This window comes from Pteropus medius, unplaced genomic scaffold, assembly GCF_902729225.1.
Source record: "Pteropus medius unplaced genomic scaffold, Ma_sr-lr_union100, whole genome shotgun sequence".
In the NCBI taxonomy this organism is placed as follows: Eukaryota; Metazoa; Chordata; class Mammalia; order Chiroptera; family Pteropodidae; genus Pteropus; species Pteropus medius.
Window position 1 is genome coordinate 6,814,951 of NW_024349225.1, and position 27,626 is coordinate 6,842,576.

At 44.0% G+C, this 27,626-nt stretch overlaps 1 protein-coding gene across 15 annotated transcripts in view; it reads right to left on the minus strand.

The window, feature by feature from the left end:
• CACNA1E (calcium voltage-gated channel subunit alpha1 E) overlaps window positions 1-27,626 on the minus strand; it is a 498,756-nt gene that overhangs the window by 110,343 nt on the left and 360,787 nt on the right. For all 15 annotated transcript variants that reach the window (XR_005656965.1, XM_039881316.1, XM_039881318.1 and 12 more), the window contains one exon: window positions 22,725-22,828. Coding sequence is in view for 14 of the 15 variants with exons in the window: in XM_039881316.1 (XP_039737250.1) it covers window positions 22,725-22,828 (104 nt within the window). In the remaining variant the exon portion in view is untranslated. The remainder of the gene's footprint in view (window positions 1-22,724; window positions 22,829-27,626) is intronic.

The window sequence follows — 27,626 nt, forward strand, 5'->3', positions numbered from 1 at the left end:
TCGCTGTAAGCTAAGGGCAAAGAGGAGGGCATACATGCACCTGGACGGCAGGTAGGTCCTAAATATGAGAAAGAGGCTGCGAGAAGTCCCCCCAGTTCTGGGCTCCCGAACGATGATGATGCGTCAGAAGGAACGCATAAAGGGCGGGGGGAGGGGCCCAGTGTTTTCCAGAAGCAGCTCCTCCACGTGGGAACGCAAAGCCAGAGAAAAAGAGGTTCCCCTCGCATATAAATGATTCTAAAACACTATTATGCAAATAGTATTAAAACTTTTTAAAATTAAAATAATAGTGTGCAGATAATAGTAATTTAACTAGATAATATCTGAAAGGGGCTGGAAAAATCAGGTTAGTTTTTGCTGATCTAAGGAACTCACTCAATGATTTGCTCCTTTCAGTTGGGTTGCTGTCTGCCTCAGGGGTATCCGTTCACCCACAGACCTCTACATCACGGTTGAACTTGATGTGGATTATTTCCAAACAGACAGTTGCTGGAGTCTAGCCATAGTACATACAATAAGGAGGGCCTGATACTTCAACCAGAATCACTCACTCATTCATTCATTCGACAACATGTATTAAGTAATTATTGCACGGGAGCTACTCTGCTTGGCGGTAGAGACGTAACAGCGTACAGGACGACTGGGCACCAATATCAAGTAAGCACAAGGTGGCAGCAGGATCCCCAAATTCAGCCCGTTCTAAGAACGAGTGTGTTAACTCATGGATTGGTTCGAAATGCTGTAAGGCAAACACTAATTACGTGAGAGAAGAATATGTATTGCAATGTTCATAGCTATTCTAATGAGGAAAAAGTGAACGATCTTTGAACCAGGATAGGGAGTACTGAGGGATTTCTTCATTAAAATATATATTTATATATATTTTTTTTGAAAGAATAAAGAATTCCGAGATGCTCTGGGTGCACTTCCAATTTGAGTATGGTAGACAAACCACGACCCACGACTCCTCTTGACCCTCCCATCCTATGCTTCTCAGTGCCGCCTTCTTTCTTTTGTCTGAAGCCCTCCTTTTGCTCCAGAGAACGTGGCTGGGGAGAAGAGCGTTATGGTTACGATGAGTGCCCAGTAACGGGGACTTTATGTCCTCAACTGCCGTGGTAACTGGAACGCTGCACACACTGTCACTTGGCTAACAACGGAACCCGTGCCCAGGAGTGAAGCTGGGCTATCGGGGAGGATGGGCGGCAGGGAGGGAGGGAGGGAGGGAAGGAGACGCAGAGCAGGAAGAAAGCCTGGCTTTCAGAGGCTTCTCCCCACACCATGCTTCACGCACGATGCGGTTTCTTTTGTCCAAATCTCCTAGCTGCGCATTGTCCAGAGCCCAGGAGATTGCAAAAAGCATCCAGGCCCAAATCACACTCCTGCAGTCTCTGCCCCGGTCAGCTAGGAGCAAGCGGCTTCTGGGTCCCCAGAGAGTAGCAAGAAGTGCTCACAGCCTTCTAATAAGTGTCCTTTTGCTTCATAATCACTGTTTTATTATTTGTATTATTCTAATTCCTTCCTTCTGAGCTCCCCTGCCTTCCCATGCGAAACTAGTTCAGAGATGCCACTTTTGGAGCTCATTACGTTGTCATGGCAACTAGAATTTTTCAAAGTTTAATTCTCCTTTTCTCCCCTCCATGAACTCCCCTTTCCCTGTTCCCATCTCCTGCCACATATATGTTTTGCACAAGAAACAAAACATGGACAATATAAGATCTATATCACCACCAGGTGAATTTTTGTCACACAGACACACTATTTCAGCACATAATGTCCCTACTGGGTATTTGAAATTGTCTCTATTCTTGCTGTTTCCAATTAATATTCCCAGACTCCAGATCCTCGTGACCTCTGAGAGCAAAGCCTTGGGTAGCTGCCCTCAGCGCGCCTTCTCCCCGCCTCTTGCTCTCTTCCTGCTGAGAGAAGCAGACACATCCCTGCCTGCTTATGTAAACTGCAAACATGCTGCGTCTTATTTATCATTTGTTAGTCCTGGGAAACAGCATTTCATGAAACAACTACAGACGAGGGAAGGCGAAAATGCCTCAGATGTACTTCACAGGGGATACTTGGAGATCAGAGGAGCTACAATTGCCGAAAGGAAATCCCCAAAGAAAATTTGCTAATTTGATTTTTAATTCTAATGTTAACCTTTGCTATTGGAGATGGGGTGGGGTGGGGAGGGGCCAAAACAGGAAAAAGAAAGCCTGAACTTCCACGCTGAATGCAAGCACTGGAGAAAGGTGGCTCTCGCGCCCATCGAGTTCACTCACCCATAGGGACGCAGCACCTGTGGCATCCACAGGTGAAACAGCTGCTTGGTCCACCCTGCAGCTAAATGGGCTGGCGCCCTGAGGACCTCTGCTCTGGCTCTCTGGGCTGGGGGTCCCAGCGACCTGAGAGAGGTGGTGGGCACAAGCACGCTCTCCTGGAGGCCTCAGCGTCCTTCCTGACAGCCCCACACCTCGGCTGTTCTTCATACCAGGGAGCGTGCCGTAGCGTGCTGGTGACCAAGGCCACAGAACACCAACTCTGGGCTGTGGGGTGGGGGTGGGGGAGGGGGTGTGAAACTGACAGATGAGGCCTGACCCAGATTATGGAGACAGTATCTAGAGGCTCTAAGACAGAATGACCCTCTGGCTACTGAGAACCAGTATTTTTAATTTGCGGACCTATCTGAGTTTAAGATTAGGCTCTAGTGGCATCAAATATGATAGATGAGAATTTTAATTGAGACTCGGCTCACTTATTATATCATTCACCGTTGGTAACATAAGGAGATCCCCAATTACTTGAGTCATGAAACCTCCAGACTCCAGCACTGCCTAAATTGGCCCTTCACAGGATGAGCTGTGTAGATGGGGGGCTAAGCAGTGATCATGGGCCTAGGGAGGCTGAACAGGACAAGGGCACACTCGGATAAAACGCAATGGCGAGTGTCCTGGGGAGGGGAGGCGGCCTTCGAGCTGGCAGGGCAGATGGCAGGTGTGGACTGCTGAATGGGGAAGGGAGGACGAACCGGGCTGCAGGAGAAAGGTAAGGTTACACCGATCTAAACCTTCGAGACTCTGGTTGGTCTCGCAGGATGTGACAGGAGTGTCTAGTCCATGGCTTCTATGTGGCATATCTATTTCCAGAGCACATGAATTTTGGCCCTGTGAGGGATGTCCTCATCCCAGCAGTGGACCACCTGCTCTCCGAGCCCACTCCATACCTCAGTTCTGTTCTCATCCTGCTTCTTCGAACTTACCTGGACACTAACCTCAGAAAAACCATCCCTGGTACACAGTATGTGCTCAAAAAACACTGAGCAAATGAAATATTCCTTTAATGGAGAGCAAGAAGCAGATGCTCACCTCATCTCGCCTCAGACCGTCTCTGAATCAACCTGACGTGGCAGTGGACAGATCCTGTGTACTCTGACAGGTGTGAAAGCTCCCTCAGGTGACCACACCATTCTGTTTCTCTGCCTCGGGGATTTCTCCAGTCCCCCAAGAGCTTCCTCAGCCCACGAGCAGGGAAGCCCGAAAGGAACAGGAATTAGTGGAGACCACATATCAGTACATACCCCGATTCTCCAGTTCTCAGTGCAGCAATTCTGAGGTACGATCTATATGGCACCTTCGAAGGTTCGCAGTGGATTAAGCCTCAGCAGTCCACACCAGTCACCCCCTCAACAAATGCATATTCTTCTACTTTTTCCTCCTTCTCTGCCTCAGTTTCCCCACTCTCTCCTTTTTGCAGTGAGGGTGTCACCTCCCAAATAAACTTCCCATACCCAATCCTTTCCTCGGGCTTTCTTTCAGAGAAACCCAGACCAAAACACTAGATGTGAACTGGTTAGTCCAACCAGTCATTCCCTTACCCACCTCCCACCCCTCCGCCCCTAACAGAAGGACAGGGAAAAGGGTGACATTAAACTGCAGGAGAGCAAAGGGGCACGATCTTAAACACAGATGCCACCCACTTTTCCAAATTTTTCCAGGGGCAAATCTTGGCCAGGGTTGAAAGACTATGTGAACGAGAAATTCCTAGAAAGGAGGCATAATTTTTGCTTAACTTGTCTGTAAAAGTGACCAGCACAACCCAACCGAGACAGTTATTTGCTGCTGCTTCTGGGGATAGGGCTGAGAAAAGGGGCTAGAAATGAGTGACTGAATGAATAGCACACTTCCTCTCTGGAGGTAGACAATCTGGGACACAACTTGGCCTTGAGGATCCCTCTGACCATTTTTAGACCTTTTATTTCCTCCCCCTACTCATAGGTGAATGGAGAAGGCAGAGATATCAATAAAAGCAAAGTCCTAGGCGTCAGCTCCTTATCTCTGGAAAGAATATGAAGTTGCTTCATTCACTAGAGCATCTCTCTCTGCTCGTTAACACAGAAGCATCATTTTCAACACCATGTGTGGTGCCCCATGTGGCTTAATCAACACAAGTCAAGATACTGTTGCTTGGTTATCGGTTGCAGCCCCTTTGGCTGGAAAATAGCATTTTCAGAGTAACTAGCACTGTCCGCTGGAGACATGACATTTCTCCTGTGGGGAACAGTGAGGGAGCAGTTGTGTGGGCTGAGGACATCACAGATTTGACACAGAGGTCAGACCCATGCAGATTGCTGGGGCCTGGTAGCTATTCTCTCAAGTCTGGCTTTTTTCATCCTAAGACAAGAGTCAGAGCTTCTGTTCAAAGCCTTCTGTTCATTTCCTTCATAACATGTACCATTAATAACGTGTTATTTGCTTGTTTACTCGTGGGTCTTAGCCATCTGAACATGAAGCACCTGACAGTGACTGCATCTTATTCACTATCGGGGTGCCCAGCACACGGGTGCTGCATAAATATTGGCTGACAATATATTTTAATAAATGGTCACATGAGCGTTTCTTCCGTTTGACTTTCTCTACTTAGAAAATTCTCCTGTGTCTTCTTCCCTTGGTTCTTGCTCTCCGACAGCTGCTGGCCGAGGTGTTAACGTCTGGTAATAAGATCATCGCTCCCTCGTATTATATTTGATCACTGGGTACCCTGATCTAAAGGAGGAGTATGATGCAAAAACATGGGGGTCAGATGATAGAGGAGACACTTCTTCATGTACAGAGGTCATGGGGTGGGTGGGTAGGGGTTATGGGGAAGGATCGTGTCCCATTTTACTTCTATTCCAGCCAACTCTCATGAGGGTTAAGGGGCCTTTTCTTGTCTCATCGGCTTCAGCTTATGGACTTGTCAGCTGGTAAACAGATTACTTACCAAGTTTACTTTAATATGGGTAAGAGTAATGTGGCCCCTTTCACAGACTTTGGGGTCTCTCCTGTTCCCCCAAATGCTCTCAACAGCTGTTCATTTGCTGGGTTCCCTGCGGAATACGGCTTCTCAGAGCTCCCCCTACTTATCGGAGTTTGCTTCTTCAACAGGAAAGAGTAGTTTCAATATTTTTGTTAAATGAGGAATATTTTGGGATGCAATGATAATTAAGTGTTGAGAATGTAGTGATGCACTTGACACCAAAGGGAAAATAAAGAACTTTTAATTCTGCTGCAACTCTAACAGCATCGGAACTTAACAGCGAGCAATGCCAAGCACCCAGTATCTAACCGCTTTGTAAAGGCTGTGATTATCAGCCGGGGAAATTGGAAGGTATTATTTCAGCCACCTCAGTGTGCACATGTCTGCAAGTGCACAGAAAACATGTCTAATTACAGGGGCTTGACTACGGACGATACTCAGAAAATGAAGCGAGATTCTAAAACTATTATGAATTTCCATGTGGTGAAATCAGTTACTATGAGATTCCATAGGCCAGAAAGAGAGACATAGGTTCAAGCGAAAACATTTTTTTCTATTTTCTAAACACCTAGGATTGTGGCATAAAAGCAACAGTGAAATGAACATATGGGATAAATTATGACAGCAAAAAACATAAATAAATAAAGCCATCAAAAGCCCCACACGTAGCAACAATTCGATTACACGGGCTCTCGTCCATCATTCCGCTAATGACAAATGTCCTCTCTTTCTCCCTGTAATGCAGAAGGTCTAAGCACAGTTCTTAGAGTCATCCCCTGACACGGGCACAGTAACGGAGTTTCACTACAATAATCTGTGCTCAGCTCTTGAGTTAATATTAAACTTGGGCTTTGGGGGATTTATACCCATTGAAAACAATGCCCCAAATCTCAGGAAAATTCCTGACAAACACAGACATGCCACAAACAGGAAAACGGCCCTTGATTCGCTCGTTGGAGCGTATCCACTGGGAGCTCACTGCTGGCCTGTTAACGATGCTTGCTAAGATCTGGGAGGAAAGAGGTGAACTCACCATGCCACCACCTGCCTTCAAAATCCTATGAAAGGGGCAAAGACCTCCACAAATAACTACAAAATGAAACAAATGCTCTAAGAGAGAATTTCACACAGGGCAAGGAGAACATAGATGAGGAAACTTAAAAGGAATCCTCAGTCGAATATGGCAGATGTGTAGAGAAAGTTATGAGGTTGGTTCTTTCTAGGCAAAGAGGACAAAGAAACTGAGGTGTCCCTGGGAAATCCAGGAACAGCATGTGTGTGGTGGACTAAACGACAAGGAACGTAGAACCGAGGCTGGGAAAGTAGCTTGGGCTAAGCTTTGAGAGGTTATGCAAGACGAGGACCATTAATTTAGATTCTTTAATAAAATGATGAGAGAAGCCAGCAGTTGCAGCTGTGTTTGTGATTATTCTGTTTGTTTTAAAGCCTTTGTTAAAATAAATGTTATTAACTCCATATTCATCATTTCTACCCACTCAATGTTGGGCTTTTTTGTTACTTCTCTTTTCCTGAGAATTTACTAGTCCATAATATTTAAAAAATCATGATCTATTCAATATTCATTGCCCTATACTACTTACGTTATCTTAATATTTCAACATAAATTTGTGACACTTATTAATGTTCATTGTATATCATTATCTAATTTTTTAAGCTAGCTAATGAGGATGTGGAAAAACCAGAACTCTCATGTATAGTTGGCAGGCATGTAAAATGATACAGCCACTCTGGAAAACAGATGGGCAATTTCCTGTAAAATTGAACTTGCATGTAGCATATGACCCAGCAATTGTACGTGGGCATTTATCTCAGAGAAAATAAAACTTATGGTCACACAAAAATCTGTACACAAATGTTCACAGCAGCTTTATCTGTAATAGTTCAAAACTGAAAACAACCCAAATGTTCTCTAAGGGGTGCATGGTTGAACGAATGCAGTACAGCCATGCCATGGAAGAGTATCAGAAACGAACAGGAATTTGCTATTGGTACATGCGATGACCTGGATGGGCTTCGAGGAAATTACACTGAGAGAAAAAAAGTCCATTTCGAAAGGTTACATACTATATGATTCCACTTATATACCATTCAATATATTCTTAAAATGACAAAATTAGAACGATCAGTGGTTACTGAGGGTTGTGGGGAGTGGGTGGAGAAAAGTGGGTGTGATGTATAAAGGGGCAACAGGAGGGAGTCCTGTGATGAACCAGTTCTATATGTTGAATGTGGTGGTGATTACACAACTGTACGTACGTACGCACACACACACGCGCGCGCGCGCACACACACAGGTAAAACTGGTGGAATCTGAATAAGCTCTATGGATTGTACCAACGTCATCGATTTCCTAGTCCTGGTATTGCACTATAATTACACACATGATTTAAAAAATCATGATCTATTCAATTACACACATGATTTAAAAAATCATGATCTATTCAATATTCTATTGAAGCCAGGTGAAGGGTACACAAGACTCTCCTGAACTTTTTTTTGGGGGGGTGGAGCTGGGGGGGTGAGCAACTTCCTGCAGTTCTATAATTATTTCAAAATAAAAACGAAAAACATTTTCAAGCCAGCCAGATCTTCCACATTGCCAACCTTGCCAGCTAGTTTTCAGTCGCCTCTGTATGGGGATCCGTGCGATTCCTTCGGCATTTGGCGTTCCCTCATTCCTTTTTGAAACCCTGTGCTTCTTTGTCCTCTGTGATGTGATGCTTTCCAGATAACCTTTCGACCGATCTTTATATCCTATTCTTTAATGGTTAGTGTTTTTAGAAACCTCTATCCCCGGCTCTGCTTCTTGTTCTCTACATGCCCTCCTCTATTTTTACCATTTTCTCTATCAAGTCCTGATAGTGTGTCATATCTTTTCTCTCTGTGTTCTTAAAACACAGATGTTGGCTGATCCTATCTACTTGTTTGGCCCTCCTGAACCCAATTTCTCTCGGATTGAAATTGAACACATCTTCCTCCCAGAATGAGAGCTTTATTCCTTCCTCTATATCCATCTCAGTAAATGGAGCCAAAGTTCTCTGAGACGTTGACAGCTGAATCGGGGGATAACATTCCCTCCCCCATCACAACCAGTCACTTCCCATGACCTGACTATTTTACCACCTGAAATCTTCACCTCAGTTTTCCCTTCACATTTCAGCCATCGGTGCTTGACAGCCTTGTTTTCTGTCCAGAACTAGAGCTTTTTGAGTCTTATTACTAATCAAACGCCTTTTTGTTTTTACCATCTCCCCTAATCCTCTGCAGACTCAATTTAAAATTCAAAACTAACTCAAGTTTTGTCTTCTGATCTTATTAGACAGTGTACTTTTATTTTTACAAATTCGAATTTATCAATTGTTTTCTTAATGGCTTACTGATTTGTATAATGCTTAGAAAGGTCTTGCCCCTTGGAGATGTTTTAAATGTCCATAACCTCTTTGAATATTTTTATGATTTAAATTTTTTAATTTATGTACTTGTTCCACCTGCAATTTATTTTGGTATAAAATATGAGAGATGGGATTCGATTCAATTTTTTTTTGTTCCAAGTGACTGTCTAGTTACCAATACCACTCACTGAATAATTCAACTTTACAGATTTGAAATGACACATATATACTGTAAATTCAAATATATATATATTTGAGTCTCCTTTGAGGCTTCCTATTTCTACACCATACCACACAATTTCAATTATTGTAGTTTTAGAATTTATTTTACTACTTGCAGAAAAAGTCCCTGTTCCTCACTATTCTTCCTAAGAAACATCCTGGCTATTTTTATATACTTAAGTTTTCAGATAAATTTCCATTTAGTAAAGTAAAAATCTTATTTGTGTTTATTAATATTGCATTAAAGACTAAATGAGGGGAAATTAACATTTTTATAATTTGACCTATTCCTTTTCAAGAACGCTCTTTGTCTCTTCATTCTCACCTAAATGAGAATATACAAAGCTCAAATCTCCCCATATTAAAATGAAAGCTTCATGAGAGCAGAACTCTGTTTTCTCTGTTATATCTACAGCTTCTAGAATGCTATCTGGCACACAGAAGCTCAATACTTCTTTGTTGAAAAACCAAACGAATGAACACATAATTTTATTATTTTGGCAATAGAAAGCCATTATAAATAATAAAGTATACAGACTGTATAATTAAGTGTCTAGATGAGAAAGACAGCTCTGGTGATGGAGGCAGGCTAGATTTGAGTAGGGAAAACATTAAAGAGGCAATTACTATAGCCAAAGATACACTTCATGAAACCTTTCAAAGGTGGAATCAGCAAGCACCTTGATGAGCAATTTGATGCAGAGAATAAGTGAACAGAAAGTATCGAGATTAATTAAGGTCACTATCTTGGATGATGAATGTGATTAAAGGTAACAGAGGAAGAATATGGAAGAGAAGTAGATGTCTTTGGTGATGGGGTAGGAAAATGAGACAATAAATTGAGTTTGGGGCATCCTGAGTTTGAGACACCTAAGGGATATCTAAGTGAAGACGTGCCCTTTGGAGCTTAGTAGCAGATAGGTAAATGAAATTCAGCTCTGTCTGTTAGCCAAGCCATCTTAAACATTACTTCATATTATATTACTCGATTAAATAAATATTAGCTCCTCCTTCAGAAAAGATAAGTAAAAGGGATTTTAAAATGGAAACATTCTTGAAATAGGCTTAAATACAGTACACAAGTATGCACAGCATACCCTCTGCAAGGCAAATTCAGGGAATGGTACAATCCTCTACTGAGTCTTTAAGTACTTCATGGAGAAACAAAGACTAGAGTTCAGTATGGACACACACTAGAGTTTATGCATGACTAGAAAGCATCATGTATATGACTGAAAATGTGTGTGTATAGATGTAAGTACACACACACACACACGCATATATAAATAAAGGTATCAGAGTGTTAGAGGGTATGGCAGAAGAGGGAACAGGGTTGTTTCGGCCACCTAAGGACTTGGCCAACTAGAAACTCTATCTGCAAAAAATCTTTCGACGGAGAACGAAAACATTTTTATATTTGGCCACTGTCTTCCATCACCGAAAAGTCACCTGAAGAAGCCTCGATCTAATTGTCCAAATTTCTCTATAAAAGGGGTGAGTTCATATAAAACAGTACTTTGTTTTGATTATTTACTTTGATTGCCCTCACTGATTTCTCGACTCCTTTTCCCTGAACACTTTGACCTTGCCTCTCAGAGTTCATCTTTCTGGATATGACTGTTAGCTTCTACCAGGTCCGACCTCACCCCTCCATCCCTACCATACACCTTCAGGCAATTATCCTCCCATCTTGGCCGAGGCCTCCAGAACCACCTATCCTGGGACAGCCTCTGTCCCCCCAGATAATAAAAGAGTGCACTTGAGCTTGAGTTTTGAGAGGGAACAGAATTTAAGCAATAAAAGAAAATTAGAGACTGCCCCCTCGTCCAAAGCAGCTACATTACATTTCACATCCACAATCTCAGCCTATAATGTTATCAACACGAAGTAATTTCAGGATATTGGCACTGATGGTACATCTTCCTAATATATTAATACATCCTAAAATGGGGAGGAGTATTCTAGAAAATAGAGGTTACCAGTGCAATGCAAGAATATAAGCTCCATGAAGGCAGGGATTATTTCAACTCCAGCATCTGGAACAGTATTTGGCACATAGTAGGTATTCAATAAATACTTCCTGACTTAATAAATTCTAAAGAGCACTTTGCTGTGTTGGAGCATGCATGGGAACCACACCTCTGTGTTTTGAGTGGAGGCCAAGCAGCAAAGGTTCCACTGGACGCACCGGACTCCACATGGAAAAGTGTCCATGTAACGGAACACTGGGCTCAGGGCCAGGGCACCATGCTTTTAGACCCACGACTTAGGGCATGTCACTTGTTCACTTTGAACTTCCACCTCCTTATCTGAAATATAATGCTAATATAATTCCTAGGATCATTGTGAGAATCAAACAAATGAATACACATGAAACATTTCCTAGATGAAGAGCTCTTAAGTAACAAAGAACCATTTTAGTCTTTTTCTGCTTCCAACAAACTTAGTTGCCCACAATTCCTAACAGGATGACAGCTTTATCCTTTAAGTTATTATTCCCCAAATATTTGTCACATATGACATAAAAAGGTTAATACCCTTGCCATACAAGTAGAACTTTTAAATTTATATAAGAAAGTTAAATATGCCAATAGGAAAATGGGCAAAGGGCATGAACAACTGAAAAACTCAATAGCCATATAAAAAAATATTCAATGCGTGAAAATTACTTGTCTATAACGCTTATAAGCTGCAAGCAGGGATCATAACTCTGCAGAATAAAGAGCCTTTCTCAAGCTTAGACCTGGATCTCCAATAACAGTGATTATACTCCTGACTTTTAAAATATCAGCCCCTTCCTCAGTCCTCTGCAGTACTGTTCTGCAGGAGGTCACAATGGGGTATGGAGTCCCCTAAGAGGGGCCTGGTGTCACTGGGTCTCGCTTCTACTCAGCATTTATTTATTGAGCACACAAACAAGGCACTAAGATGTTAGGAGAAACCCAACTACGTGGAAAGCCGTCTCCAGCATAAAATGAAACCTAACACAGGTGCGAGGGACATTTGTAACTCCAATACGAGGAAGACAGTACGTCCTGGGGAGACGGGAGAGTGCTGTCCCTGGCTAACTATGCAGCCGCAGGCAAGACTCTTAAACTCTCTTGGCTCCTCGTGTATAAAATGGATATAACAATAGTACCTGACTCATGAGGCTGTTGAAATAAATAAAAATTATATAAAGTGTTTAGAACAATACCAGGCAGATGATACTTCAATAAACGCTCTTGTCTTTATTATTATTATATTATTATTATTAAATTCTACAACAAAATTACATAATGTAATTATGAGTAATAGGTTCTATAACGAGTAGGTACATAAAGCCATGGGAGCACGTGGCAGAGTTTTATTCTCATTGCAGAATGGGAGTGAGGGCATGGATTCGGAAAGATCTCATAAAAGAGGTCAAAGTTGAAACAGGCTGTGAGGGATGAGGGGGAATTCAACAAGGGACACATTTGGGAGAAAAGAGTGCAGCCCAGCGGTCCACTGTCACTATTCCCTGTAGGGTGCCATGACAGTCAGTCCATGTAGACCAGCGGTGTCTAAAAACATCTGAGCAACTGGCTCAGTGCGGGTACTTTGTAGGTAAAAGGAATCGCTCTTTCCTGGCCCCACCAACTGAGGTTTAAGCGAGGTGCTAGAGAGAAATCGGCTACCAATGCCTGCCACTGAGGGTATACTATCTCCCAGGTACTGAACCTGCATGATCTGATTGTTTCCCCAATAACCCTACACAGTGAATACAGCACCCTTGTCTGCACTTGGTAATTGAGGGTATAGAAATGTGAAATGACTTGCCTAACGTCATCCAGATGGCAAGTGATAGAAATGGGATTCTAACCCAGATACACCGTTTGCGGAGTCTGTACTTGACTAGTAGGTAACACCTACAGCGCAAAGGGCAAAAAGAGTCTGGACAGGGAGCCAGAGGTCCTAGGTTTAAGTCAAGATCTGCCACTTAACAGCTGTGCTGACCCCGGCAAGTCCCTTCACTCTCTGTTCCTTGACTGTGACATGGAGGCCGGTCGTGAAATCCACTTACGGCTCCTCTATCTCAAATAATTTTTATCACACTCTAAGATACAACTCTGACAACCGATACACAAAGCAGTGTCTTGGGGAAATGCAGACTCAATGACTCGCATAGCTCTATGCGTGACTCATCCAGGAGCGTGTCCTTCTAGGCAGGGTAGGAACTAGGAGCCCGCCACTATGGTCATCACACCGTGTTTACCATGAAACTTCGGTCTGCAGGGCTGTGAAGCGGTGTGTGCCTTGGCTGCCCCTGAGGGCCCCTTCATCCTCACCAAGTTCCACTGTACTAGATGCCAGCCAATTTTCTTCCAAAAAGGAGATTTAAACCATGTGGAGGATGTGCATAGCTGTTTGGACTTGGCAGACCTCAAATTCTGAACCTGTTGCTTAATAGCTTTGTGAGTTAAGGCAAATTACCAAACCTCTCTGTCACAGTTATTTATTCATGAAAGACGGTAGTTAATACCTCATACAGTCATTTCGAAGATGAAATGAAACACTGTGTGCCATGGGACTGGCACAGTGTTTGGTGCTTAGCAGTCTCAATAAAGTGCAGCTTAAACACCATCGAGCTAAAACAAGCTCTACACTACTGCTGTGAACTAGCCAAACGGTGGAAGGGTTGTTATGCTTTCTCAAACTCAACAGATCCAAAACCTAAACTCTTTTCCTCAAAATCTCTTCTTCTCATGTTCTTCACCAGCCACCTAGTGGCTCAGTTCAGAAATCTAGAAGCAGTTCAAGAGACTTCCATCTTATGTCCACCTCCAGTACACGCTCAGACACACCTACGCAGTCACCAAGTCATGCAGATCCCATCCCACTGACACTGCCTGGATCCGGCCCATTCTGTCTGCCACCACCTCTGCTGTGCCCCTCAGGCCTCACTGCTGCTCCCCTCAACCACTGCTCCTCACCTGTCTCCCTGCCTCCAGTCTTGCTTCTTTATGTACCTTCTCCAGAGTGATCATCTTCCAATGCAAACTGGTCATCTTCTCTGCTGAAAACTTGAGAACCTCTCATGAGCTTCTGGGATTAGGTTCAAATTCATTAGCTCAGCCCTGAGCCTTCTGATGAGGCCTTCATGATAAGCCTTTGTCTCTAGTTTTATCTTCTCTACTTCTTTCTAGGGACTCACTTAAGTCACTCAGCATGGCCTTTTATGCCTTGACTACCAACCTGCCGGACTGCCCTCCTCCCTTCTTCTGGTTAGCCATTACTCAATCTTCAAGAGTATCCATCGAAGTCACCTTCTTGCGTTGGCCTTGTCTGATCCTGGCCTTGCCGCATGCTAATTTACATGTCCACCCTGTGCTGTCTCTTATCTAGACCCCAAGCTCCAGGAGGATAGCAGCCCCCAGCAGCAGGTGACTCACAGCAAGTGCTCAGTAACTGTCGGCTGAGTAAATGAATTTCTCCCAGTTGATTCCAGTGTCAGAATCCTAGCAGGGGAATTACTGTGTAGTTCACGCACACACTTATTTGGCCAGTCCCCCTCAATGTCAGCCTGCCTTGGGAAGACCAGACACATGTCAAACTAATACCCACCAACCCCTCAGAGGGCTCATCTGTACCACTGAGCTGGGCATGAATAATTTCCTTCTTAAGATCACTAGCCATTTCTGCCTCAAGTCAGGCCTGGGAAATATTCAGGTGTTGTCTTCTAATATTCAGAGGGAAGTAATGGCAGATGACTCAGGATATACAAGGTTGAACATTGAAGGGACACTTGTTAGTCTCTTCCTTGTGGACAGGACGTAGGTCCTGCTTATCTCTCTATCCTCGACTATGCCTTGTAAGATAGTAGGTACCTAAAATATGTGACATATAGGAATCTTAAATAAATGTGACATATAAATATTAAATAAACAGCTTTCGATAGGGCTAGAATTCTGGACCTATTTGAAATTAGACTCTATTACACGTATTTCAAATAATTTCTTTAATCTATAATCACTTCACACATCTTTGTAATCTCAGAGTCTAACAAGGTGTCTTATACATAGTAAACACTCAATGAACGTTTTCTGAATTGTACTGAATTGTCAAACACACCCAGCAAATGACTTGGTGGCAAGACATACCACCATCTTGCTTTTTCCGGGAGCCACTCCACTCATTCAAAAGATGCAACCAGAAGAATTCCTTTTTTATATGAAGGGTCCACCACTCCCCCATTAGTCTCTAGGGCTAGAGGATCTGGACAGTGGATCTTGGCATCTTCTGGCTCGCATGTACCAGGTCACGCTCGCATGTACCAGGTCACGCTCGCATGTACCAGGTCACGCACGCTGTGTACATGAAGAGCAGTGAGTGAACAAGTATGTGCATCGACGCGTGTACAGATTAAAACTCGCACCGAGATCTGTACGGTCAGGGTGATACTCTAGGTTAACCCTGGCAGATTTTCTCTAGTGGTGCCACGGTCAGTGCCAGTACCCCTGGATGGAGGCTGCCTGCTATATTAAAATAAGTACCTAACCAGAAGATGAGAAATTGTAACCTTTGGCCACACCCCTGCCAGCAACTACTTGGAGATCAGCACCTCTAAATCCTCCTCTTCTCATGTGTAAAGATGTCTGCCTAGCGCACAGAGTTGTTACAAGGGACAAATAAGGTCATGATGCTTTGAAAACTATGATGTGCTTTATATACATGAGGCTTCCCATTGCTTGCCATGTGCATTTGTAAGTAGTCTTCAGCCTGGCTGTCCCTGCCCCAGTTTGGGGACAGTATAATTGCTCCCCGAGCCTACCTCCCTCTCCAGAAGCCCTGAGAGCAGTGGGTACAGTTTGGGGTCACATCCTGTCTGTGTGAGCCTTCTGCCTCGTAGCCCCTGACGCACTCCAGGATATGCTTATGCAGCCCTGGATTGTTCCCATGGAGACAGGAAGCTCTGCTTCTCTTCAAGCCTAAGCTAATGGTTTTCATCAAATCCCATTTCCTCTGAGACAACTAAAAATGCTACAACGCTTCTATCCACACTTCCTTTTTAAATACACTGAGGCTGACAAATACACCTCACAGCTCTCCTTCCGCCCAAGCTTGTGCTGCTGGGATTGGTGCCGCCATTTCCACACTTGGTGTCCAGCGGGCCATGAGTGCCAGTGTAGCTGCCCGTCCCCTCTCACCTGGACTCTTCCCATCACCTGTCCAACACAGGAGTGCCTCCTTCCATTGCCGTCACTCTCAGCTTTAGCAAAGCCTTGGTATGTAACATTCAGACTGTCCGCAGCACACTAGGCACGTGTCCTCTGGAGATAAAACCTTCAGAGCTTTTCCCTGGCTTTCAAGTGCAACTCCTAACCAAGCCTCCACCCCAGGGAGGAAGCCCACATCCCCCCCACATGCACGTGAGGGCCAGACTGAGCAGAAGAGAGAGCCCATGCCCCTCCCACCTCGTACATGGAACTAGCTTCTGCTAAACCCTTTGCACGCACCAATGAAAACCTGTCCCCGTACGTGGTGAGTATCAGAACGTGACAAAGAAATTGGGACAGAAATATTTCAGTCCCTGCCCGTAAGGCCCCTATCATTAACACTCCTTTAAATGTCAGAATTTATTCACACCAGCTGCTGCCAGCTGCTGTTGTCACTTCCTGGGCTTCTCCAGAAGTGCTAAGGAGGCATATGTCATTTCGGTTCTATTTCATCTCCCGACCTGAGGAGGCCGCCTCCCAAAGAGGAGCACGTGGCCTCACAACTGGTTCAAACCAAACATCACAGGCTGCGACCCAGATGACAGCCGCTAGGACCTGACAGGTGGAGAAAATAAATGTCAATATTATCAAAGGGTGTAAGAGCAAATGGCTACTCCACACCAGACCCTGGTAGGCCTTGGCCTGCCGGAGAGAGCCTGCTATCCCATTTCATAGAGGAGGAAGACAGGCTCGGAGTAACTTGCCCAAATGCACAATGCTAATAAGTGCAGGTTAGGTTCTCGCCCACGACTGTCAGACGCCAAAGCTCAAGCTTCTCCCAAGGTGCCACTCTTCCTCATCTGGAGAAGAACGGAGGATTAAAAGATGCAATTCCGAACCAGAGAGAGTCCCTCGGCCTGGATACGGTCAGACACTAGAAACTGTCCTATAACGCAGTGCTCTGTTCCCTTTCTAGCTCTGTTAAGATCCGTCTTGAGCCCACGCTGGAACCTCGCCTGGAACACCAGCAACTTATTAGCACAGTGCTTACTAACACTTTTCCCTCTTCAAATAGCATGGATCTGACTCGAATTTTCTAAACTAAAACATGGCCACACTTAGGAAATGAGTAAAGATAAAGACCATCGGATAAGATCCCACAAACAAGAGCTTATCCCTGCAGGAGAAATACAAGAAGGTGTCTGTGGGCAGGCCCCTCCCGCAGGCAGTCACCCAAGGGAGAGCACCTGGGTTTGTAGGTACAGACTACGTTGGAGAATTACCTAGAGCAGTGCTCGGATGTGGAGGGTGCCAATAAATGCCCAGCGAATGAGTAAATACATAAGAAATTCCATAATATCTTACGACTCTCCGCTCGGGATACACTATTAAAAACTCCTTCACCTCGTCTCCCATTTTTCCTTCGTAACCATTTCGTAAATCACCGTAGGCTCTTAGTGCCACATAGTTGGATGACTATGGTTGTTTCCTTCTTAATCCTACTAAATCTGGTCTCTCTCCCCATGCCACAGATGCTAAAGAATGGCCTTATATAGTCCTTTTGTCCTCCGCTTAAAATTTGTTCAATTATGTTGAAAAAATATACAGTACAAGATGATATTAGTTTCAGGTATATGACACAGTGATTAGACATTTATATATACCTTACAAAGTGGTCACCCCAATAAGTCTAGTACTCATCTGATATCATACTTAGACAAGATTATTGACTATATTTGTCCTATGTTTTTTGAATATGCAATTTTTACTTTAAATTTTAATTTCTATTTTTCTTAAATGTATGTTGTTTTAAATTAAAATAATTTAAAAAGATTTATAATGAAAAAAAAAAAAAATAGCAACTCAGTGCCTCACCCCCTTCCCCAACTCTGAATCTCACTCCCCAGTGGCAACTACTTATAATTCTTTAACTGTTTCTTCTGGTATTTATTTCTCTTTTCTATTTCTTTATCTTTCAATTTTAGATAATGTTTCAAGACTTCCTTGCTGTGGAACCTAAGATTTTAGTCTTTGATGTTCCCTCCCCCTCCCTACACTGATCCTCCCCCATCCTCTCAAGGCGATTATAGCACCATAAAGGGCTATCACAAAATCCAGTGCTCACAATGTAAATCTGGCTGACGGTTGCACAGCACAGAGGTCTTACTCCATGGTAACGATTCCATATTTTATAGGGTCAATAGCTTTGATGAGGGGGTGTGTGTTTACAAATATATACATTTATATATTCATATATGTATGTTTGTATATAGGTATCTATAAACACACTTATATTCACATATACAGTTTTGACCAAACCATTAAACTCATGAATTTAATACATATCAGGGAATATATTCATTTCATTTATTTTCTTAAAGATATTTTTAGAGCCCTGTGTCATTTTATTCGAATCTGAACTTGCTGCTCTCTAGGTCTCTTCCTGATAGCTGTCACCCTACACTTCCCTTCACCACCAACCTGGGAGCCCCCTTCGCCTCTCTCCTCTATTGAACCCCTTGTTTCATGAGTATCATGTCCTTCTATTCCTTCAATTACATCCTTATCTTTAGTGACTTACATTTTCCGGGAACGTCTTCAGAAAGGGTGTTTGAAAATATTTCTATCCCATCTGCACAAATGCTATTTTTTCTGGGTATAGAATTCTATCCTGGATTTTTTTTTTCACCTCGGGAAGTTTTAGGGATTTCCCTATTGCTTTCTAACTTTCAATATGATTGAGAAGCCCAAAGCCATCCCAATTCCTAATTCTTTGTAGGTAAAAGCCATCTCCTTCCTGATCATCAGAAGCTTTTAGAATATTCTCTTTATCCAGATGCTCTGGAATTTCATGATGATTTATCTCTGTGTGGTCTCTTCATTAGTTGTGCTGAGTGCTCCAAGGGCATTCTTTACTAATTCATTTGTTCCCTTTTATTTCCATACCTACCTCCCCTCTCCCTGCCATATAAACTACATTAAAATATATTCGAATTTTTATTTGAATGCATTTTTTCAAACTGATTACGTGTGCATGTATTTTTATTTATATAAATGGTGTATTATGCTGTTTCCTTCTTGTTTTTACTAAACTCTATGTTCTTAAGATACTCTGTGCTGCCACGTGTACATGGTATTTGTTGCTCCTAAGTGCTGCACATTATGTCATGGTATATATTCGACAGCTACTCAGTTATGGATACCCAGGTTTTCTCTAACTCCCCAGCACCAAAACAAACAAACAAACAAACAACCAATGCCATAAAGAATATACTTGCATATGTCTCAACCAATCTTTTAATCTTTTAATCTGGAAATGTGAATTTACTGATGCTAGGAATCTTTTCAGTATTTTTCTTTGTTAATTTCTTCCTTTCCATTTCTCTGTTCTCTTTATGGAACCCTTATTGATTGTTGGACCTATCCTCTGATGTTATTTTTATTGTACTTTGTAGGTAGTTTCATCAATTTTATATTCCAACCATTTACTATCTTTTTATTTTTATTACATTTTTACGTTAATTCATTTTACATCAATATAGATTTTACATTAATTATTTTACATCCATTTCCAAGAACTCTTAATGGCTAAATGTTTTTTCATAAGCAATCTGTTATTTTGTGAACAAAATTATTTCTCTTCTATCTCTTCTGATAACAATTATGTGTTTTAAAAGTTATCTTCTGCTCCCTGCATCGTTCACATTCCCTTGAGTTCCTTTTTTTCTATTTATTATTTTGTTTTTGTCTTTTGTATTAGACATTCCTTTAAATGATGCTCATATTTAAGAGCAAGGCACAGAGGGCTTACTGGACACTCTGTGAACATGGCTGGGGCCTGCAGAATGGTGAGTACAGTGTGCTATGAGGTGAACCCCTCCCCCCCCCAAAAAAGATATGTTCACATCCTAATTCCTGGAACCTACAAATGTGACATTATTTGTAAAAAGGGCCTTTGCAGATGCAATTAAAATCTTGAGATGACGAGGTCATCCTGAATTACCCAGGTAACCTTAACTCCAATGACAAGTACTCTCATAAGAAAGAAGCAGCAGAGGATTCTAGACAAAAGGGAAGGAGGCAATGTGACCGCAGAGGCAGAAACTGGAGTGACGAAGCCACAGGCCAAGAACTGCCTGGAGCCACCAGATGCTGAAAGAGGAAGGAAATAAATTCTCCCCAAGAGCCCTCAGAAGGAGTATGGCCCTGCTAGATTTTGGACCTCCAGCTTCCAGAACCCTGAGAGAAATTCTCTCACCATTTTAAGCCATGTAGTTTGTGGTGGTTTGTTGCCACAGCCATAGGAATATAATATCGTGAGCTTCACTCAAGGTGACAGGTGGGAACCACTTCTCCGGTCACTCTCCAAATCAGCACACACAGGTCCTTTCTCTTAACACTAACAGTTTCCCACAGAGGAAATGAACTCCCCACAGATGCTACGAACTCTTGCCAGATGGCTATATTTTTGACAGTCACACAGTAGAGGTGGGTTGGGAGCACTAAACACAGTTTGAGGACTTTGATGTAACCCTCCTGTTTCCACCAAAACATATCGATCGAACCCACCCTCAGAGGCACCTGCTGTTGCCATTCCCAGCTTCTCGGATTCCGCCTCCACAGAGAGTAAGACTTCTAACTCTGGCTGGGGTGAAGGTTGGGTGTGGAAGACACCTGCCTAAGGCAGTAGTCCCCGACGTTTTTGGCACCAGGAACTGGTGCTCCTATGAGAAGCTATGCCGAGGTGGTGATGCTCGCATTGGGGAGCAGCTGCAAATACAGATGAAGCTTCACTTGCTCACCCACAGCTCACCTCCTGCTGTGTGGCCCGGTTCTAAACAGGCCACGGACTGGTACCAGTCTGCAGCCCAGGGATTGGGGACTCCTGGTCTAAGGTATTAGGGGAGGGCTTCTGAGTGTTCCTTACAAGGACTTCTGATGAATCATCTTGTTTTTATCACCACCCAGACTCCAGCTCTCTGAGGTACCTGGCGCCTCCGCTTGCCGAGCCTTTCTAGGGCTCCGTGGGGTTCTGCAGGGCAGCCATTTTGCTTTTTCACTGGCATTCCTCACTCTCGGCAATCAAACCTCAGTTTTCTCACCACTAAGTCAGGTACCTCTCGCTCTCTCCCTTCAAAAATTCTGTTGACATCTCTCATCTGTTATTTCTACTCTTGTTCTTTTGACACTGAGCCCGTCTTAAAATTTATTTCCTATTTTAGTAGTTATGAGATGACCAACCAAGTTCAGTCTGCCATGTTTAAACGGTAGCCTCTTCTATAAATTTTCACTTGAAGAATTTATGCCATTCAGACAAGAAATTAAGTTCACTTTTGCTTAGAAAAATACGAGACCCTCTAAAATCTGCCCCCGCTTTAGCTCTCCTGTTTTTACGTTCCATTTCCCACAGTGAGATTTCCACTCTGACTGAGTCTGGTTGCATTACAGTCTCTTCACTCTGCATGACACATCCTCCTTCTCCATCTTTGGTTATGGTGCGGTGCTCCCCTTCCTGAAACGTTTACTCTATATTTTCTATTTTATTTCATCACATACATAACTGCAAAGCCAGCTCGGACCGGTCCTATCCTGTTTCTAACAACACCTAGAACCAAAGTTTAACTCTTGGATACACCACTTCCGAGTAACACCTGTGAGCCCCTCCCTGCTCCTTCCACAGAACAAAAGGACCAGGACATGACCTGAACCCCTGAACCCTTTCAGAAGGGAAAGGCCTGCTGTCCAGGAAGTTCTGGTGCTGACACCCCTTAATTCTTGCCCTGAACCTTGGATCGGGGAGACAGATTTGAACCTTGCCTCCTGTCCCCTTGCCAGTCAACCTTGCAATAAAAACTTTATTTTCTCAAAAGCTGCTGCCACAGCATCGGCTTCTGTGTCTATTCAGCAGTGAGCCTTTGTTTGGTTATACATATTTTATTTTTATATCTCAAGCAAAATCCCAGTCCTTCACAAAACCATCTCTGATAACTTCAGACAACACAGATCTGTCCTTTCCCCAAAACAAATTATCTGCATCTGATATTGGGCAGTAACAGAACCCCGATTCCCTAACTGTGTCTAACGTTTGTGTTGCTCTCTCCTCAAACAGTAAGTTTCTGAAAGGCAAGGACTGGGCCTCGTACTTCACATGTTCCTCAAAATGCTTGCCATGGCATTGGACGTTGAGTATTTGCTGATTAATGTACACTAATCCAAGCCACAAATATAGGCTCCGATGGCCAGTACATAGCACAGAAAGAATCTTTTGATGGTAAAACCTTATCTTACTCAACTTTACATCACTTAACAACTAGCACAGAGTTTGACACAGAAAGTCTATGATCGTTGAGTGACTAAATGAAAGGAAGGCTGGATAAATGAACTCTCAGGAGATACTGTATTTAATGTTGTACCTGATCTAAAGATGTTTTGAATTCCTAAGAATAAAGATGATTAGAATGACAGTTCACTACCACCTTCCCAGCATCTAGAACAGCATTTGGCACATAGGGGCTGCTCAGTAAATGTCTTCTAAATGAAGCTTAAATGAATGAATCCACCATGAGTCAGGAGCCTTAGTTTACAGTTAGGAAGAGGCCAAGAGGAGAAACACGTGGCTTACCCGGAAAGCACTCCCAGGACTAGGTTGAGAACAAAGAAGGATCCAATGATGATGAGGGGGATGAAGTACAGCCAATTCCAGGTGGCTCCTAAGGCATCATTGGTCTGAAAAAAAGAAAAATGGTTCCTTAATACTCCATCAAAACCATCTGCCAGTTGAAGGCTTCTCTTCCTGCAGTTACAGACGTAGGATAATGTCATAAGCACAGTGCACACAGTTAAACATTGCCTCGCTCCAGTCCCAACTTGGCTTTACTCCTGATTAATTCTTTCTCCCATATACACAGTGAAGGACATTGCATAAGCCTCACATAACATCCTGAGCTGGAAAAGTCTAACACCCTCACTTAACAGATGAGAGAACTGAACTTTGAAAAGTCAAAAACTTTTTTAAGATCATGCAAAAATCACTGGTTTAATAGTTTGGGTGATGGAGGTTCTAGTCTTTTACACTCTTAATTGGATAAATTCTCAAAAAGACAGAGGTGAGCTGTGTCCATCATTCTATTCCACAGATGCTGGCAAAGGCCTTGACAGGGTTGTTAGGGAGAAATTAACATCACCCACATCCTGCTCAGTTCTCTGGCTCTCTGGGCTCTGGTTTGCTTTTCCTCCATCATAGTCACATAGCACAGAGCTAGCCCAGGCCTGGTCCCAGCAAGGCTCTGGACAAAACAGGAAATAAATCTAGATTTGAAGAGTGAGCCCTTGCTCTCTCTAATGCTAACACACCGTGACCTGAAAAGTGCATGAATATCCATATTCTAGATTTTTATGCCACAAGTTAGATGCAAGGCCCTTAAATGGTGGGGGGCTGAGGGAGCATTACATCATATGACTTAGCCAAAAGAAGCAACTCTTGGCAGATGTCTTACTAAGACCCTGAAATAGGGTTTGGGAGCTTTTTGAAAAGTCATAATAGTTGAGCTTCTCAACTAAGCTTAGCTTTGACTCTCCCTCCCCATACCATATGCATTTTATCTAACTGAAACTCAATTTCTGGAAAGATATTTTATCCCCAATTCACTGGAGAAACAGGGGCATCGAAATCAAATGCCTTGCAAAAAATTCACATACTAAATTAGTAAAATAACTGAACTCAGACTTTTATGGCAAAGTGTTTCCTGTCCCTGTGATTTACCTTCTACTAAACTTTGCAAATGTATTTTGATTCATTGATTTCACACTTCCGGTGGGCTACTATGACACTCTACCTTGTTCTTCTCCCAAGTTATCTCATTTTCTTTTTGCCTCCCATTTAAATATGTCAATCTACAGACTATCGCCTCCCACTGGTCATGGCAGCTAACACCTCACAGTAGATTTCTCCATTAAAAACAGCTTTTTCAGGCAACCTCTTTCACCAAACTTATCTTTTGTTGCTGCGCTGTTCAGATAGATACCATTGCAAATGAAGAATAAAAGTTAGAAGCAAACACCTTCTGAACAAGATGGGGCAAAGGCTGGAATCTGCCAGTTTCAGTGTGTGAGATCTAATTCTTCGGGCTGACCAAGTCTGGTCAGTTAAATGCAAGCAGGGAAGACGTGTGCCAGACCTCAGAGAAAACTGCTCCTGATTATCAGACGGAAGATGCAAAATAACTAGATGCCGAGGGCCACAAGGGATTTTAATGGACATAGGAGATTGTTTGTTCCCAGATGGCTGAGACATGAGCCTTCCTGCAAGATGAAGGGTGGACTGAATGATCCCCGTGCAGCTACCTCTGTCTTTATTCACGATTAGGAATGCAACGCCGTGGAAAGACCGGTTAGCGCAGATGGAACACCAGCAAGTTTCACTCCCTCCATGGCTTACCAGCTCCCCGCAGCCCCTCAGTGCTCTCTGTCGACAAGGACTGCCTGTTCCCAGCACCGAGATTGGGGCTCGGCTGCCAACAAACATTAGTGTCAGCAATGGCGATGATGAAATTGTGACCTTTAAGGTGACTTTGGGCCCAAGAGTGACTGTAGTCACTTGAAGAGAACTAAAGCAATTTCAGTTGGGTAACTATTTGCGAGAGATGCTCTGGAGCAGGGGTCCCCAACCCCTGGGCCGTGGACTGGTACCAGTCCATGGCCTGTTAGGAACCAGGCCGTACGGCAGGAGGTAAGTGGTAGGCAAGCGAGCAAAGCGTCATCCGTATTTGCAGCCGCTGCCCAGCGCTGGCATCGCCACCTCAGCTCCACCTCAGATCATCAGGCATTAGATTCTCTTAGGAGCACCGGTCCTTGGTGCCAAAAAGGTTGGGGACCATTGCTATAGAGCAAAGAGCAGTCTCCAAATTGTGTTCTCATCACTAGAGATCTGTAAGATGTTCATGTGTTTTGTCGAAAATGGGATTCTGTAACCAAAAAAACTGGGGAAACAGCAAATTACATTTTCCCCCAGCCCGTGAGAAGACCCACAATAAAGGAACATTATCCTTGTTTATTCCATCATTTTATACATTCCCTTGATTATGAAATCCCTTTTCTCAGAGAAAAATCTATTAACATATCAGGAAATATAGCTCGTGAAATGCAGGATAAAAGGGTCCCCCTCACTGGCCCAGAGTCTGGAATGTGCTCTCCAATTCTTCTATAAAACACCAATGACAAAAACGAACAGTATCTTTTGATTCAGTGTTTTGTGAGAACGTTTTGGTTTTGCTGTAACCTACCTACATTAAAGCAAGAACCTCAACTGTCTGCCCATTTCTGTACCTGGAATCTAACAAAATGTTTGGCACGCATAGCTGCTCAATTAATCAATAAACAACCACAATTTAAATAAGATGATTCTCATGTTTAAAATATACCTCCTCTCCAAAAAAAAAAAAATCATTCTGATATTCCCCTATTTGTGAAGCTCTGTCTGAATTGCTTTATTAAAAAAAAAAAATGTCATCCAATACAACACTGGGGCCTGCTGGATGAACAAAAGAGGAAGAAGAGGAGAAAAAGCATATCTGGGAGGACCCCAGAGCCAGCCACACTATGCCCTGGGGGGTTGTTAAAGATGACTGACAGCTTAAAAGGTTCTTCTGGAGAAAGCAGCTTGACAGCTCCGGAGATTATTCACAAACCTTTTAATAGACTTGCTGCACCCTCTCTACACGTTCTCCTCTCCCTCAGGTTTCCTCCCAGTTCTTCCCTTCCCATCCTTCTTCCCCAGGTGGCCTCACCCTCACCTCACACGCCTGTCAACGGATCAACGACTCTGCAGTAGGACGAGGCCAACATGCCTCAGCAGGAAGTGGGCAAGCAGGACTCCACACTTCCCTCCTCTGAAACGGCAAGGTTCCTTCTGATGCTAATTAGTTTCCATCTCCTTCTGATTCATCATTATTAAAACCTTAAAACTGACCGGTGTAGGAGAGATGACTATGAAAGTGTCTTCTGAGATTAAAAAAGAAGAAAGAAATTGACAACTCTCAAGGCAGCAAGTGCCCTGGTACCATGTGACAAGTGTCTGGAAGGCTAGGCAGAAAGTTGCCGGTTCAGCCACAGTTGTGACCACGTTCTCTCTGGGGACATGCATGTGTGTCTGCGTCCCAGCAGGAGATAAAAGAGAGGAGGGCTGCCTGTGTGAGGGAGAATTTCTCCTTTCTCCACTGTCCCCCTCTGCTTCTGTGACTCTTACAAGCTGCCTGCATATATGACCGTCACACTTTATTTTCCCCAGCGACTCTTCCTTCAGAAACAGGGGACAGCCATGCTAAGGTCTCTGAGTAAGATTCTGGGGAAGGAGGCCCAAAGCTTTCCAAACACGTTCCACAAGGTTCCAGTCCCAGGAGAGTCTTGCAGTGAAACCCACCTGCCCACACTGAGCTGGGGAGCAGCTGGGAGTAAACCAGGCCCCCACTTCTTCCCTCCATGCCATTGACAGAGCACCTACTCTGTGCCAGGCGTGATGGAACAGTGCTATTTGGGGAGGCGGGGCAATGTCCTCTTAACTTCAGGTGATTTTCTTCCCACCTGACCCAGCCAAGTCCCTAGCCTGACAAGCTGGCTGCTCTCCATCTTTATCACCTGCTGATCCCCTGAGTGACACGTACATGCACACGTATGCATGACTGGGGCGATGACAGAGAAAACAGTCGGGGGTGGCAGCCCACCTGCACAGGAGTGCTCAGCGGGTACCAGGCCTGATACAGTAGAAATGCGTTCCTTTGGGAACCTGCCTGACTGGGGGTGGTGAAAGCACCCACTCCCTGCGTAAACAGGCACACATGGCAATTATCACATTAATCTCGGGGGCCTGGGGGAGCTGCTGGAAGGGGGGCAGGACTGAAGAGGAAGATGGAGACAGAGATAGAAAGAAGGGCTCTTGGTTCTCCCGGCTCGAGGCCGTGTAGGCAGGGCTAGGCCTCCGCCCTTGGGGATAGGTCCCTATGAAGGGTGCGCAGGGCTCTGGGGAAAACACGCAGAAAGGCCTCTTATACATACAGGCCTTTCAGAGCAGCTCTGACCGGGGAGGCTGAATCCCAGATGACTGAATGGGGAGGCCGAACTCGTTGGGACTGGAATTAGGACACGGATTCTGAGGTCCTTTCAGAGAAAAAAGAAGTGGGGTGGTTTCTGGGGTACACCTGCCTCCCAGGCCGGAGGCAGCGCCTGCTGGCAAGCCCCGGGATGACTTAGAGCAGGTTTCTCAGCCAGGGCACTATGTCCTGTATGGTGCATTAGCAGGATCCCTGGCTTCTACCCATAGATTGCCCCCTGCCCCCGCCCTCGCCCTCGCCCAAAATTGTGAAAGCATCTCTAGAACGGCCAGATGTCCTGGGTGGTGGGGAGGAGGCAAGAAGAGCTTCCCGCTGAGGACCGCTGGCCTTGAGGCTGCATCTCAAAGACAGATCTTTGCAATTAGCAACCGAGTCCAGGTCCAGGGACGGTCAGAGCAGCTCCCCTGGGCCACCAAAAA